The sequence below is a fragment of the Hippoglossus hippoglossus genome, chromosome 16, assembly GCF_009819705.1.
Source record: "Hippoglossus hippoglossus isolate fHipHip1 chromosome 16, fHipHip1.pri, whole genome shotgun sequence".
NCBI classification, from domain to species: Eukaryota; Metazoa; Chordata; class Actinopteri; order Pleuronectiformes; family Pleuronectidae; genus Hippoglossus; species Hippoglossus hippoglossus.
In genome coordinates, this window is record NC_047166.1 from 7,368,982 (window position 1) to 7,385,009 (window position 16,028).

The 16,028-nt window shown below is 41.1% G+C and overlaps 3 protein-coding genes across 4 annotated transcripts; 1 reads left to right on the plus strand and 2 right to left on the minus strand.

Moving 5' to 3' along the window:
* Positions 1-131: 131 nt before the first annotated feature.
* Positions 132-3,454, minus strand: smpdl3b (sphingomyelin phosphodiesterase acid like 3B). Its single transcript, XM_034610524.1, has 8 exons — positions 3,370-3,454; positions 3,050-3,263; positions 2,670-2,767; positions 2,416-2,559; positions 2,123-2,292; positions 1,578-1,758; positions 948-1,087; positions 132-775 (listed from the first exon to the last, which is right to left on the minus strand). Exons 1-8 carry the CDS (start codon positions 3,428-3,430, stop codon positions 410-412), a joined length of 1,374 nt encoding a protein of 457 aa, XP_034466415.1. The 5' UTR covers positions 3,431-3,454; the 3' UTR covers positions 132-409.
* On the plus strand, positions 3,360-9,542 carry rpa2 (replication protein A2). Of its 2 annotated transcripts, none has more exons than XM_034610525.1 (10): positions 3,360-3,486; positions 5,114-5,208; positions 6,455-6,556; positions 6,764-6,877; positions 7,109-7,183; positions 7,707-7,823; positions 7,926-8,072; positions 8,833-8,927; positions 9,121-9,241; positions 9,322-9,542. In XM_034610525.1, exons 1-9 carry the CDS (start codon positions 3,429-3,431, stop codon positions 9,206-9,208), a joined length of 891 nt encoding a protein of 296 aa, XP_034466416.1. In that variant the 5' UTR covers positions 3,360-3,428; the 3' UTR covers positions 9,209-9,241; positions 9,322-9,542. The 2 variants fall into 2 exon arrangements, with proteins under 2 accessions (XP_034466416.1, XP_034466417.1); XM_034610526.1 differs by having other exon boundaries at positions 7,929-8,072; positions 9,121-9,223; positions 9,312-9,542.
* Positions 9,543-9,578: 36 nt separating this feature from the next.
* themis2 (thymocyte selection associated family member 2) lies at positions 9,579-15,287 on the minus strand. The gene is made up of 6 exons (XM_034610523.1): positions 15,137-15,287; positions 14,608-14,748; positions 14,127-14,528; positions 11,984-13,197; positions 11,616-11,733; positions 9,579-10,934 (listed from the first exon to the last, which is right to left on the minus strand). Exons 1-6 carry the CDS (start codon positions 15,237-15,239, stop codon positions 10,837-10,839), a joined length of 2,076 nt encoding a protein of 691 aa, XP_034466414.1. The 5' UTR covers positions 15,240-15,287; the 3' UTR covers positions 9,579-10,836.
* Positions 15,288-16,028: the final 741 nt, after the last annotated feature.

The window sequence follows — 16,028 nt, forward strand, 5'->3', positions numbered from 1 at the left end:
TCTCTACGTCGGCCGCCATGTTTTTTACAGTAGCCCAGACTGGACAAACTAAACACTTTTTGAGTTTTTATGACAACTAAAGGCACAGGTTCTCTTTCATGTCTGGAAGGGGAGGGTGAGGTGAGGGGTATTCAGCGGCAACATACAACTTCCCCACTAGATGTCACTAAATTCTACACACTGAACCTTTAACTATATGTAGTGAATCATTCATTCCAATTAAAGATGTCATATAATTGAATGTGATTTAACTGATGCTGACTGTTTATTTAAAAAGAAAATATGTCCATGGCCAAAATATATCAAACTTTTGATCTTGAATTTCAGTCGTTTCTGATCCAATAACATCCTGAGGCATAAATAATATATTTTAAACATCCTCTGCGATAGATGTTGATGAAGATCATCATTACCGAATGGCCAACACCAAACTTACAGCCACAGAGATGAGCGGCAGGAACCCACACCTGTGAATAGCAGCGGAACCTTCTTCTTCCAGGCAGCATTTGTACTTCTCAAAGTCCACCTCTCTGGCTGCGCAAACGTGGTCAATGCGGCAGTCGCTGTCGCACTCTGTCAGGTCATAGCTGACAGAGTTGAACTCGTAGTACTTCTGCAGGTAGCAGTGGTTGTTAGCGATGCGCTCCAGGACCTGGTGCATGGAAGCTGGGGAGGCGTCCGGCACTCTGAAGCTTTCTGTGAGGCGGTACTCTTTCTCCCAGCGCCCACTTGCTCCATTAGCGCGGGTCAGATTCAGATAATAAGTCACCACATCCTGAGCGTGTGCAGACAAATGGTTCAGAAACAGAAACCACAACAATGATCGTTGAAAGGCTTTTGTAGGGGGGTTGCATATCTTTTTAAAATAGAATTAGGTTGTATACTGCACTTTAGGAAAGTTTCTAAAGCTATTCAAATGGAGGTTACACTAAATGACATTAACTTACTTTGACCAGGAGTGTTTGGGTGTCATATTCGAAGACCCGAATCCCAGGGTTGTTTGCTCCATCCTCGACTCCAGGAAGGGTTGTTTTCCACGGTGTGACCCCTGGGCTGAGGAACATGGCACTGATAGGAGAGCGTGGCTCTGTAAAATTACAGGAATTCATGCTGATTTTTATTATATAACAAATATACAGTATGAATGCAGGCTCCCCACTGGTCACTGAAAAAAATCAAACTCTTGGAAGTTTTGATCACGTGTCATTGCTACTTGACGCCGTCTGCGTATGTCTGGGACTGTTTTGCAACTCGTCAACTCATGAATAAATTTCTGTCTGTATTGCGTATTGACTTCCTTTACTGTAAATCACATGGTCTGCTGTCACTTCACACAGCAAAGATGTTAAAGGTGTTCACACATGCAAGCTTCTCTCTTTTTGTGGCCTGTGAGCTTCTGTAAAGTGCTTGTTCTCGTTATTCAAATTCCTTGAAATCGATGTTTAATGGGCTGTGGGAACCCTGCAGATGGCAAACGTTCATATAACATCTTGGCTCTGAATGTGCGATCCCCTCCGACTCATTCAGCACTGATGCAAAACAAGAAGTGTAGAAGTATCATAATAGTTTGACTTTACCCTCTGAGCTGTAGAACATGCGGAAACTATCGGTGTGGTGATGGCCGAAGAACTGCCCGAGAATGACAGAATGATGCCTCTGGATTAAATCCAAGTATTCCTGGTTGAATTCAGACGTGAACCAGGGCTTGGATCTCTTCTTCTCAAAGGAACCTGGGGGGACGTGACCAATGATATACACCTGGCAGAGAAACCAATGTAGAGTTGTTAAAAGTGATCTGATGAAACTTTATGAGCTCTACTGTTTAAATTGATCCACGGAACCCAAGGCTTGGGTTAAAAAAAAGAGGTCATGAGAAGGTTCACAACCTCTTTTTTTTTTGTATTACTCATATAGTGCAAAGTCAGACTGAACGTATTTGTTTTGTTTACCTGGTTAACCAGTATTAAGAAAGAGAAAAGAATCGCTCATAATGCACTGAATGGTTTATCGCTCATTTGACTGAATGATAAAACAACATAAAAGATAGTAAAGTAGTGTGCCCCATAATTTCAAATACAATTAAATCCCTGTTACAAAAGCATAGACAGACACCATGCTTTACCTTCTCTTTGTTGTTGGCGGCCTCTGTAAGAACACGGTCAGCCCAGTTGAACTGGCCCGCTGGATCGTCCATACCCAGGGTCTCCTTGTTCTGATCATAATAGAGGTTAGTGTTGAGGACCAGCATCCGGAACCCTGTTCGACTCAGCAACTTTTCTGTGTAAAATCCACCTGCACAGAGGGAATATTACAGAAAACGCACTCAGACACGTGCTTTCAAAAGGATTTGTGTTTTTTGTGCGATTAGAATAATTGGAGAGCAACTGTCCATTTGTAATCACCAGCTCTACTCACCTTTTCTAAATGTTTCTTGGGACTCAGGAGTCAACCAGTCGTTCCACATTTCTGCTGTCTGGTTGTAGATGTTGTTAGAGAATGTGGGAAGCTGGTTCTTTTGGTGGTAGTCATGGTTTCCCAGGGCGGAGTACACTTTAGTGTCTAAGGAACAAAGAACCTCCGTCATTAATATTGGTTCATCAATACCAAAACAATGCAATGCTGGTGTTTTCTCCCTTGAAACACACAACGTCTCTTGACTTGAAACTTACGTGGAAAGACCTGTTTTATGATGTGAGTGAGGTTGCTGATAATGCGCAGCACTTTCTTTTCACCCAGGTCCTTATCGGGTACATGTGGTGTGTTATCTCTGAGGAGCAAAACATGGATTGTTCAAAAATGGCTTTTTCCACGTGTAAATGTAATCCTGTAAGGTGGTGGTCATTTCTTGGCTCCCTGCAGTTGAAGATGATCTGCTAAAGTATAGAGCAGGAATAATGTTTATAATTGACGTATTCTGTTGCTGCTTGGGCCGAGCTGTGACCCTAACACAGGACATTTAATAGCCGAGGTCTAAACACCATGATTATGAAGGTGGACTAGGTATTTAACACAAACCACCATGATTCGAGATGTTCCAGTCAGTACATACCCTGTCCACACGATGAAGTCCGGGTCTGGTAGAATATCCTTCATGGCATTCACAGAGGAGATGATAAGATGCAGTGGTGAGTCACAAACATAGTCTCCATACTTCCCAGCATTGGTTGCGGGTCGATTGCCGCTTGAGCTGCACACAAGTTCAGGGTCATCGCTCAGGGTGAATGTGTCGTCCCAATGCAGATCGGTGATGTGCCAGAAGTTCCCTGGATAAAAATAAAAACCGTCGAGTTGATCCTGGATGGTGTATTTCAAGATACATTTCAAGTAGCTATATTGATGCAGGATGGTTATTCTGGTGCGACTTCTCACCTGACAGTGCATGAGCCTCTTTGAACAGCAGATAAGAAAGGAGCAGCTTCACCACGGACATGTTGAGCTCTTTGAAGAAAGCAAAGATCCGACGGAGGTTTAGGACAGGTTTGAGAGGTAAGTCTATAAAAGGGCAAAGTGAGATAAGATACAGCTCCTCATGACGCGTGTTAGGTCTCAATGCAGCCCATATCTTTATATTTGGTTACCCAGCTGATGTTAGTAATTTCAATTATAAAACCTCAGATAGCCTAATATGGGCTTCACCTATAGTAAAGAAGTTCAAAAGTCAATGTGCATTTTTTCTGATTTAAAAGGAGAAGCAGAGTCGCTTTATCAACAGAGCTTTTGCCGCAGGCCCACAACACAACTAAGTTGTAGTGTAACACAAAACACAATTTATAGGCGACAGATTTGATAACATATTAAGACAGCAGATTCTCGCCAAATCCCTCCATTGGAACTATTTTTATCTGGACTAAAGATAAAATCAGTAGGAACTATTTTAACTTTTGCCCTCAGTTACATATACACTTCAAGCTTAGTGGATTCATTTGTCCATTTTCTGTCATCTGTGTGTTAATGTTTACATTTTAAAATTTCACACTGAACATTATATAAAGACAAAACAGGACTTGAGGTGTCTGTGCTGCTTTCAGGTGATGCTGCTGGTGCTTCCCTTTCCTGATTGTTATTAAAATACTTTTTTATAAAATGAACACAGCAGAGGAGCAGTTAAGGCCGTTAAAGTTTTTTAGTTTTGTTGCACTGGACCATAACATTGTATAGTGTATTCACCTTATGTTACCTCGTTTAGGTCAACATTTTCCAATATCACTGTGTAGTTTCATATTCGTACAATTTAGATAAAACACACTAGTGAAGACATCAGTAGGATTATTTATCCTTTCACCTAAATCTTACACACTGAACCTTTGACAGAGATTCATATTTTATTTTCCGTACGTAAAAAGGATTAGGAAGCAGCAACATGCTTGTCTGGTCTTACCCCTTTATTTTCATCCAACAATAAAAAATATAACTCCACTCTCCCCCATTGTTGAAGCTTGAGGATATAATGTTTCTATTATCTACTACCAACAGTTGGTTAGTTCACATATTTCCCACAGACCTTGAAGGCAGCAAAGCCCTGTCTGTCCTGGCTTTTTTAGATTCGAATATTGCACCCCCGAGTTTAGTCTTTCAGGTACTCTAACCAACGCTCTGCACCATCTTTAACAAACGATACCAACTCCGTTTGCTGATGAATAGAAAGACGCAGCGTGTGAGGTCATTGCTGAAGGTTGGAGTCGATAAACACACACATTTTAGAGAATAAAAAAAAAAAAACACCTGACGAGTCAACATCAGGGGAAGTAACACACTCCGGCAAATTTCGCGGGACTTCTGCAACGCGCGTGCGCCGTAGGTTGAGTTTGGCGCGGGATCCCACCAGGAAGTATCGTGTAGGAGCTGCTCGCTGCTGTTGTCCCCGCTCGTCCCCGCTCGTCTTATTGTCTCACGTCAGGTTTTCACCACTTTAACACAAGGAGACAACATGTTTAACCAGGGTGAGTTCGATGTCCACACCGGCTCGTGGACGCGGTGTTGTTGCTAACGTTAGCTGGACGCTGTGTGGTTGTTGTTGATGTGTTTGCACGCTGGTTAGCAAAGTGTTGTGTGGCGTCCATGTGAAGCAGGACCACTATAAAGTCTCTTGTCTCTTGTTCCTCTGTGTCTCCAGGAGGTTACAGTGAGTCCAGTGTGGGCGGAGGTTACACTCAGTCCCCGGGAGGCTTCGCATCACCTTCTATGTCCCAGGGGGGAGACAAGAAAGGGGTCAGTGCTGAAACACCTCAGCGTCACTCACTGGGGACATCACACACACACACACACACACACACACACACACACACACACACACACACACACACACACACACACACACACACACACACACGAGCTGAGCATCAACTGGAATAACAGCAGATGACATTACACCGCACATATGGAATATTGAAAAGCATTTGGACAAATTGCACAAACTTGTGTATAATATTTCTATTTGTATTCTTATTTTTATACATTACACATGATTTTATATATATATATATATATATATATATACACATATATATATACACAACTACATTTTCCCCTTGTGTCTTATGTTTTATTATCTTAGCCTATCAAGATTGCATATGCCAGGGAAATTCATTTTGAATTTCACACATCAGACAATAGACAATAAAATAGATAAACAACCTAAGGAAGTTTTACTGCAGTACAAAACAAAAAGAAACTTAAAGACTAAAACTGGGAGGTTCTTCTCTCTTATGATGCACTTTCATGTTTTGAATTTATTTGGTTCATTGTGAATCATCAGAACATTTAGCCCCATGATTCGCATTGTGTTGTAATAATGGTCATCTTAAAATTCTGCTGCCACTTCACGATACCGCTGCTGCTGGTCTCTGCACAAAACATATGTATATACATGTGTATGTATATTGCATATATATTATAATAATCTCTATTTTGTGTTGAATCTTTATTTCTATGCCACTGGAAACTAGCAAAGTAAGAATATCAGCTACGCCTGTTTTTACTGTGCATATGCCAATAAGGAAACTTGAGTCATGAACGTTCCTGTGTGGGATGCAAACAGTGACGGTTGACTGGTGAAGCTCAGCTCATGTAAATACTGAGAGACAGAATATCTGCTGTTCTTGAAATTCAAAATTATTAGTAAATGGTAAAAAAAAAAAAAGGTCATGAACTCATTCCAAGTACAAAAACTAACATTAAGTTTGTTTTTGAAAGGGTACATCCACCCAAGCGTTTCCTCTGCAGCTGTGCTGCGTTCAAGCATGACAGACCGGCATACTGTTGTTTGGATTTCTGCTCATTTTGTATCTCTTCGCAGCCGTCTCTTTCTTTTCTGTCTCTGTTCATTCATGTTTGTAATAAACAGCTGGAAAGCAGTGGGATAATGTGATATGAGTGACAATAATCGAAGGTCCTATAACATCTAAGATAGAAGTTGATGAACCCTGCAGAAACTGTGTGTGTGTTTGTTTTACAGAGAACTCGTGCAAATCAGATAATCCCCTGCACAGTGTCTCAGCTGATGTCTGCTTCCCAGGCAGAGGAATCGTTCAGAGTGGGAGATGTGGAAGTTGCCCAGGTAAGCTGAAGTGAAGTCGGGGCTGCGTGGAGGCAGAACGTGGAAATAACTTGCATCGTTCAAATAATTGTGGGAAAAACCACTTGTTTTATGCCGCATATACTTAACACAAGTGACATCAATAAACAATATGTTGTTTCACATCCTAAATTAGCATGTAGTCGTTGAACTTTCCCAGTTGCTCTGCTCACAGCTCATGTGTCCTAGGTTACCTTCGTGGGTGTCATCAGGAGCACGGACAAATCCATGACCAACATCCAGTACAAGGTCGACGACATGACGGGCGCTCCCATGGACGTGAAGCAGTGGGTCGACACAGAGGTTCGTGGGGATCCTTTTATTTTTGGATATGAGTAAACAAACTTTAGTAGATCAATAAATGTAATGTAAGAACTTGACTAAATATCGTGAGTGAAGTTTTGCAATAATCCCACATGTTTTACCATATGTAATAACTGATTCCATGTTTTACCTCTGAAGACCTAAAGCTACAACAGTTTTTTATTTTGGACATTACAAGACTCTAATAATCTCTGGTTTTTCTTTGTTTAGGATCCTGGTGTGGACAGCACGGTGCTGCCCCCGGGCACGTACGTCAAAGTTTCTGGAAATCTGCGCTCCTTTCAGGTGAGTTTGAAGTCCTAAAATCCATACCAGTATTTTTTAGATGAAAGTGTTTCCTCCATTTCTGTCCTTCCAGACCTAAGCACAGCCCTTGAGATTTCAAAAATAAAACCGGACCAGTTGCGTTTTCAAATTTTCCTGTTGAAGAAACTCAAAAGCTCTGTTGTATTGTTGACAGCAGCCGTAAACATAGCAACGGGGATGTGTTTAAAAACTAAAAAGTATTATTGTGGATGAAGCATGTAGCTTTATGTTCTCTTGCAAGGAGACATGACCCTGTGACATTTAAGTTTAGAGATTTGTAGATATATGGTTCATTGATAAGCAGCTGTACTCTGTTATTCACATTCACAGCTTATATAAAATTTGTGTGGGTTTTTGTTTTGCTGTGCTATGTGCTGCTCTTCTTTTTGAGAATGCTCTGTTACACTGACAAACATTTCTTTGTTTTCCCAGTATTTCTGATGTGAATTCAGGAATTTAAGAATTAACTGAGGGTGTGGGTGGTGTTGTCTTCCTGTCACAGAACAACAGGTCTGTTGTGGCGTTCAGCGTCAGACCCCTAGAGGACATGAATGAAATCACATCGCACATGTTGGAGGTTGTCCAAGCACACATGGCGCTCAGCAAACCTCAGAGCACGGTGAGGGGAAAGAAGCATAAATCTCAACTGTCTTTATTGTTGGTTAAACGAAAACTAGATGTTTGGGACCTGGAATTTATTTTAATTCCATTTCTCCTTCAGAAGAGTGCCGGAGGAGGAATGAGCAGTAACGTCCCACCCATGATGAGGACGGACATGGGCAACAAGGGGACCATGGGAGGAATGGGCGGGAGCTACGCTGGTGCTACCGACATGACTAAGAACGGGTTGAGCGGGAACCAGAATCAGGTAAACCTAAATGACAGATTAATATTAGATGTATATAATACACCTCTTTGATAATCGTTGGCTCCATTTATATGTAGATTAGACAGCTTTTTATAAACAGTGAATGGTGCAGAGTGAAGTTGGAAAACTTTGCGTTCATCCTAGCTGGTTTATCTGTGATGAAGATTTTGTAGTTTAGTGTTTTTTATAGACTGAAACTTACAACTGTACATGCGTTTGGTTTATATAAGTTTGATTTTTTTCCCCATAGATTTCATGTCGGCTATTTCACAGATCTGATAAGAAATCAACACAATCTTCAAACCCAAGTTCACAAGTTTTCAAAATAAAAGCTGTGTAATTTTGCTCGGTATGAAGCATAACAGCAATGAAACAAACATGCTTTTACTTTGAAGACAACTTGCAAAAGAGGAAGTGATTCTATGAATGTTATTGCCATGAGGGAGATCACCACTTGAATGTCTGTCAGTCAGATGTGGTGAATTGGAAAAAAGCGATGCATGTCCAAACCGCACCAAATTTGGAGCTGCACTTTCTTGGTATTTTAAAATAGACAAATAGAGGATGTGAATGGTCCTCTGGTTATGCCTGGTCACATACAGGCAGACATTTTAGGAGAATGTTTAATGTCTCATACACCCTGTCTATTATCATAATGTGTCCTTCTAATAATGATACCAAAAAGGGAAGTGGTGAAGTAGCTTCTCTATTTGTAGTTTGAAACTGTTCACTGTTTTAATGTCACTTTTCATGACTTAAGGTGCTGAGTTTGATAAGAAGCTGCCCAGAGCCGCAGGGCATCAGCATCCAGGACCTGAAGCAGCGACTCAGTGGTATAAGCCTGACTGTTATCAAGTAAGAAAGGTTCATTTTATCCTCATGCATGTTTCATTTTTTTCTTTAACTTAAAGATATCACCCTAACTTGTCATCACTCACCAAAAGTAGCCTTCTTGATAAACATGGCTAAAATCAAAAGTTGCATTTCTTCCAGATTCAATTTTGTGCCGCAAAAGTACAATTCATATATCTTTTTGTCTTTTGAACAGGCAAGCAGTGGAATTTCTTAGCAACGAAGGTCACATCTTTTCCACCATCGATGAAGACCATTTCAAATCGACAGACAGTGACGATTAGACACCTTCCCCTCACATCGGTGGGGGTTACCTGTTACCAATTTAAGCTGACATAAGTCTTTAGTATGGGTTTTCTAACTTCGACCAAATCCGGAACCATTAACACCCCCGACCATCTCTGTTTGGTGGAAAAACACGTGGTTTCATCTTTAGTTTACACATTCTTTATTCACGAAGTTGCTTCTGCTAATTTGCAAGTCCCAAAAAGATTTTCAAAGCCTCTTTCCCCCACCCCCGGTGTCCACTGTAAAGAGTTTTGTAATTTTAAAGCCTGTAAACATAAGTACTTGATTTATTTTTGTCTGTGTAATTTTTGACAATATTAAAAGATTATAGAAAAATACAGTTTGGTCATTTGCCAGGAACTCTTGTTTTATAAAAGATTTATATGTCGTATTTTTGTCACAGAATGTCAGTTACACGTAACATAATGTGTAGAGGTCACTTCAAACCTTGGTTTCGTGTTCCATCCACACAGTCCCACAGTGAACAAGCTATTTTAAATAAGATTTAAATCGATATAATTTGTGTACATGTGTATTTGCACATTTAGCAACAACAAACTGACTCATGAAGCATATACTTAAGATTTTTGTCTTTTATTGAGTCCACCTGCATCAAAATAACTGAACATAATGTAGAACTAGAGACCAGCACACCTGACAATAAGTGACTGGTCAACACAATAAACATGTTTATACAAAATGCAAATAAAACAATAACACTCAATACATACAAGAGGCCCCACTCAAATAAAGCCTACATTCATTTCTTTAGGGACATGTCTCCAGTTCAGTGTGTTACTGAAAAGCAATTCTTCCACCATGGATTTGATTTCAATGAAATTTAAATTAAAAAGGATTTGATACAAAGCGTAAAAAAACCTTTTGGTTTTCTACATTAATTTGATGGTTTTTGTTGTGGAGGCAGATTTTCTGTTGTTGTAGTTATAGAATCCACGAGAAGCGGAAGCCACCATTGTGCTGCCTTGGCAAACACTTATATGTGTGTGAGGAATGAGTTTGACATACATTAAAAGCTTATACAGTAAAATACAACTGAGTACAACTTAAACACAACTTAAAAATATGCAATTATTGAGAGAGTGAGGTGTTGATTCAACGCAAGAACGCAGTTTTTATTCTTGTATTTTACTGTATTATTGTATTAAGTTACTGCTGTATTGCACAATGTAAAGCTATTATATATAAAAAGAAATAGTCTCAGCCCCAAGTTACCACATGGTTGGGGTTAGTTTTAGCTAAGTTTGAATAAAATGTACTTGTACTTTTGTTGCACAACCCAGAATAGAGTCTCAACATCCGTTATTTGCTATTACTGAAGTGTCCACAACACTTGATGTACCACGATTCACCAAAAGCTCCACAGGGTGTTTTAAATCTTGCTCTCATAGTTTACCCTGTTTTTACTTCAATAACATGTTTTCAAGCTGGAATATCCAACCTTACAGATGTTAAACCAATTATTTTTAACATGGGAATATGAGTTTCAACACAATATCTGATTTAATGGAGCATTTGGTTGCTTGGTCTCTGGGACGCAGTCGTGAAATATTTCAAGGGAGTAGAGCCACAAAACTACAGTATGAACTTTTCCTGCTGTAATTTCTTAGTAGAACTTTACATTTTCCTGTGATTCCTTTATCATTGTGAACAAATCTTCATCCACTGTCTCATAGTCGTGGTCACTGTCCACATCTGCCGCAACTGGAGGGAAAGAAGGAAACAGTCAGTTAGTGTTTTTATTCAGTGTTTTAAATCCCAATATGTTTTCTTCTGGGTTTGTTATACACACAAACCACTAGGCGGCTCACCACGGAACTTAGTGGGGGGGATTTGGTTTGAAACGGAAACAAAGTTTTCACTTCCTTTAACATTGTGAGATTCAACATTCTCATTGATTTCACAGAGAATAATTCATGGATCTTAATGAAAACAACCAGGCATGTTCAAGGGACTGATATTAGTGAGTGTGTGTGTGAAATTCGGTGCAGATCCAAATAAAATTCTGGATCCAGTGAATTTAAATGTAGATTCATAAGGAGACTGTTGGGCCTTGGCGGAGGTATTCGCGCTCTGAGTAACATTCTCGTCATCAAAACCAGTAATGATTGATTTATCCATTAGGACAATGCATGATACAATTTCTTTGATCATAGATCTCTCATTTAGATCTTTTAGTGGGTTACATGTTCCTTCATTGTCATGACAAATATTTGGTTATTTTGCCTTTTTTAAACTTCATATGCATGTAATCTGCATTTAAATATTGTCACCTACAATTGGGACATATGGATTTGGGGCAGAGTGCTACATATATATATATATACAATAGAAAAACATCAGCATTGTTGTGTAAGAGTGCACTGAACAGTTATGAAGATTTACCTTTCGCTTTAGAATCCTCCCTCTTTACGTACATGTTTGGCAGGGCCTTGCCTATTGTCACTTCAGCTGCTGACTGCTTTCGTGGTGCAAGTGGTGGCGGCTGATCATCTAAAATATCCTGCACAAATGGAGGAAGTCAAAAGATGAATCATATTCACAACTTCTTTTTACCGCAGCAAAAAGTGGAAGCATCTTGTTTTTGCATAGTTTCTCAGAAGTCTAAATTGTGAAGAAAAATGTTGCTCGTCTGTCAACTGTCTCGTACCTTACTAAGTAACATGAGATGTGTGGTTGGGTTAAAAATGACAGCTGGACTACAACAGATTCTAAACAGCTCTTTGAGATAGATGCAAGAAAGCCATTCTTACTGGAGGTGAGGGAGCTGGGTGTCTCTTTTTGCTGCTTAGAGTCAAATTGGCAAACTCTTTGGTCGGGACGCTCCCGTCTGGTCGATGTTTCGATTTTTCATCCTTGGAGGATTTCTTTGGAGGTTTAATTGATTTTCTCTGAGCTTCTGAAGAAGACAAATTTCGCTTTGGTGGCCGAGGAGGAGGAGCTGCATCCGAGTTCCCCTGTTTGCGGTATTCGTAAAAGAACGTATCCGTCACCTCGGTGACCTTGTCCATATGGCACTCAGGGGGCTGATCGCTGGGCCATGGCAGGGAGTCCTTGGTGAAAGAGACAGACATAGAGAGCCACTGTGTTGGGATCTCAAAACAGTGTTCTGGCCTGTGGGGAAGACTCGCCTGGATGATGGGCTCTGACATGGCCCCTTCCATTCTGAGACATGTAAGGCCAACCAGCGGATCAGTTTCCATTTCATTGTCCCGGTTCATCACTTTAACATCCAGAGGAAAACTGAACTCCTTTTCCAAGTCCCTGAGTCTGTACTTCTTGTTGTCCTTGAGCACCTCCACAAAGTGAGCTTGCATGTACAGAGGCAGAGAAATCTCCTCTCTCTCATCCTCCTGCCTGACCTCCTCTTCATCATCATCATCATCTCCATCATCAGGCTCTTGGAAGCGATGACACAGCAGAGCCTCCACAGACTGCCTCTGTTCCTCTCTGCTTCCACAAGGCAGCTCCATCCTGCCACAGCGCACAATCTCCAGCTGTTCCCCCACACTGAGCGCAGGCAGGCCCTCCTCCTCAACCTCCTCACAGCTCCTTGTGACACTCACCCTCAGACCCGGCGCCTGGACTGAAGCGACGTACAGCTCGTACACGGAGTTAAACTCTCTTGGCCGCCTCCGAAACCGTCCAGCGTATTGCTGAGACACCAGAAAGTACTGCTGCGCCTTGCGGCTCTTCAGGCTCGAGAATAAAATTCTGGCTGACGTTCCTTTCTTGTGGAAAACCAGGTGCCTGCCCTTGCTCAGTTCTTGCAGCCAGCTGCACCTAAACAGAGAGTGGGTCTCTGGGCCTTCCAGTATCTCCACCACTGCTGGGAACGATTCATCTGGCTGGGACAGGACCTCTGTCAGACTGAGCGGGGTCACAAAAGCTACATCTTTGCACTGCTCGGTGACATCGATCACATCCACCTCTGAGCTGGACGAGAACTTCAACACATTCTTCCTCACTGTACAAAAAATGGGAGAAACAGTTTTAGAAACTATGATCTGTAAACGTACTCATTCCTCCATTCAGAAATATGATCAGCAAAATGTGATTGTGATTGTGTCATAAGTTTAAGTATTCATTCTGCAGAAAAACAGAACACTGTCAGGTAATCTACACCAATTCATCATGAAGTTATAGATTAAAGACATATATACATATTTTGTGCTGACTGGTGGTGACATAGAGACATTTTCTCAACCCAATCTATGACTTGAGAAGGAATCTTGGGAGCCTGTCCTCAATCATCACACTCTACCTGCAGTTTGGGGGAATGTGACCTTTGACTCTGAGCTTTGTTTTCTCCAACTTAGGAACATTGTAAATTCTATTCTACTTATTTATTCATCCCCACTTAACTGCATACAATAACCTCTCTAAACTGTGCAACACCTTATATATACTTCTACAGTATACTGCATAATGTAATGTAAATAGTATTGCATTCATTTTTTTATATTGAGCTATTTTACTTCATTTAAATTTACTTTTACGTCAGGTAAAACCCTCCAAACTGTTCCCACTCTCAGTATCACCAGTCTCACCACAGGGTTTAGAGCCCTTCAGTGGTCGCTTCCTTCACCTGAGGAACTTAGTCCGTAAGCTCATTTCCTTTTTTTTCTACTTTTACAGGAACGTTTTTTTTAATGTAACACTGGTGTCTATCTAGTTCCTGTCCATGTTTTATTTATTTTATTGTAGCCTATTTGTTTTATTACTACACTATTTTACCAGTTCCTCTTTGATTTGTTCTTTATAGATACAATTCATGAATATTATCATTCTTTAGTGAGCTCCTCATTGACAAGTAAAAGTGTTATTAAATTCAGTGTAGACATTCGAAGAAATTAAAGAATAAATATAAAAATCCAAAATAAAGGTTATTCTCACAGGTCATGATGGCGTGGACCTGGTATATTGGACTCAGGAAAACTGGCCGTTCACATTTGGTGCTGCGAAACCTTCGACTACGCAGGCTGGCGGAGGACATGATCTCCTGCAGATTGAAGCACTCCTCGCTCTCACATTCATAGAACTCTCCTCTGGAAGAAAGAGGGATGCACACTTCGGCTGAGACCTCCTGTTGTCCTTGAACATGGCAGCGGACCTGATCCTTCTCAACGGAGAACACCCTCAAAGCTCCGCCAGCCGCCAGTGTGAAGTTTTCAAAGGTCATCTTAGAGCTGCTGGTGAAAGTGAAGGGCAGGCAGGAATCCAGGCCCACAGGCCTCAGACTCACCATCTCCTCTACCGTGCTGTACGGCATCTCCTCTGGAACAACCTTGTACAAGCCTAAGAAACAAACGTCAGTGGCTGCTGCAAAAGACATTTATGTGATCCCACTACAACCCTGTTCACAGCACAGACCGACCTGTGTGGCCGATAGGGAGCTCAAACTTGTCATCGTTGCTGATGTCTTCGCAGCAAACTGATTGGAGCTCGATACGGATGACCTTTATTAGATCCCCGGTAGAAAAGCTCACTTCGCTTCCAGAGAGTTCATATATCGATCCTGAAAGAGAAAGAAAGAAATAGAGCAAAGAAAGAACAACGAACAAGATCAAAACTCAGAAAAAGGCAGGATCACTCATTAGAAGAAAAAAAAAACTCAACTCCCTCACAAACCTATTTAATTTTAAACATTTTGTAACTATCAATCAGGAACGATATGAATGTTTCAATAGAAAAAATATTTTATTTGGCTGCAATAACTTTTGGTTTGGGGGTTAAGAAAAGAAGTGTATTCTACAAACTGTAGATATGAATGTATGGAATAGACACAGACACAATACAGAAACCAGATAATCTTATCTCCTCAAGTCATTTCCCATCTGTTCAACTTTCTCTTCATCTACGCTCACAATCTCAGTTCACAATCAATAAAAGAATAAGAGACTTACCTTGGAAATAGACTCCTGAGACGACCTGCAGGATCTTTGGCAGACACTTATTGTCCCATGATGCGATCAACTGTTGAAGTGGCAGTGCAGTTTCGCCTGCCATCACTGCTGTGTCTCGGCGTGCTGCGATGAAGAGCGAAGGCAGATAGAAAATGACAAACACGACATAAACAGGGGGGTGCTCTGGCAGTCAAAAACCACAAATGTGAATGAGGAAGTTGCTGGAGCTGTTTGCACGGGGCTTGCATTTTCAGCGGTGAGAAGTCGAGGGGGAAAAAAAGTCTGCTAAATTAATGCATGTTTGTTTCTGTACGAAGGTTGTTTCCCGAAGGAATGACGTACTCCACTCTTTAACAGACAAAATCCATTACCCTTCTAAGATTGTAAAACAACTTCGCATCACCCTGAGGTTGTTTCTGTAAAGCAGATTGACAACTTTTTGATGCAGGTTTTTGTATCACGTGGCAACTCTTAGGACAGATCACAGGGGGGTGGATAGAAAAGCTCCCTCAGTCTGTCACACAGATGCCAAAACACAACATTAATGTTTGATTTCAGACTGTGTGGATGCAGATCTTCCAGCCAAGTCAGAAAATGGTTCCTTGAATTCTGTGGAAAAGTGATTTTATTCATTTACTCCCTCACTGCTTTTTAAAGCCTATGAGACATCCTTCACACATTAAAAGTGCCTTGACTCAGATGAACTTAGAACCCCCTCACTTCCCTCTGCGGATCTGTGCTACAGAACAATCCTACCCCCGCCTCAGTGACACAACGAGGCAGCGCCTCTACAGCATCTGTAAAAAAACCACAACACTTTCCAAATGAACCCTGCAACATGCTCAAAGATGGGCCTGAACTTCTTGAGTCTACTTCTTTCTCTGTGATCCAG

Excerpts from the sequence above, each read along its gene's own strand:
- themis2 (XM_034610523.1), bottom strand. The coding sequence starts at position 15,239 with ATGGCAGGCGAAACTGCACTGCCACTTCAACAGTTGATCGCATCATGG. Across the intron at positions 14,749-15,136 it reads CTCAGGAGTCTATTTCCAAG|GATCGATATATGAACTCTCT; the intron begins GTAAGTCTCTTA and ends TTTCTCTTTCAG. Across the intron at positions 14,529-14,607 it reads GCTCCCTATCGGCCACACAG|GCTTGTACAAGGTTGTTCCA; the intron begins GTCGGTCTGTGC and ends TTTGTTTCTTAG.
- smpdl3b (XM_034610524.1), bottom strand. The coding sequence starts at position 3,430 with ATGTCCGTGGTGAAGCTGCTCCTTTCTTATCTGCTGTTCAAAGAGGCT. Across the intron at positions 2,768-3,049 it reads GACTTCATCGTGTGGACAGG|AGATAACACACCACATGTAC; the intron begins GTATGTACTGAC and ends TTTGCTCCTCAG. Across the intron at positions 776-947 it reads CCCAAACACTCCTGGTCAAA|GATGTGGTGACTTATTATCT; the intron begins GTAAGTTAATGT and ends GCACACGCTCAG.
- rpa2 (XM_034610525.1), top strand. The coding sequence starts at position 3,429 with ATGTTGAGCTCTTTGAAGAAAGCAAAGATCCGACGGAGGTTTAGGACA. Across the intron at positions 6,557-6,763 it reads GAGATGTGGAAGTTGCCCAG|GTTACCTTCGTGGGTGTCAT; the intron begins GTAAGCTGAAGT and ends CATGTGTCCTAG. Across the intron at positions 7,184-7,706 it reads GAAATCTGCGCTCCTTTCAG|AACAACAGGTCTGTTGTGGC; the intron begins GTGAGTTTGAAG and ends TTCCTGTCACAG.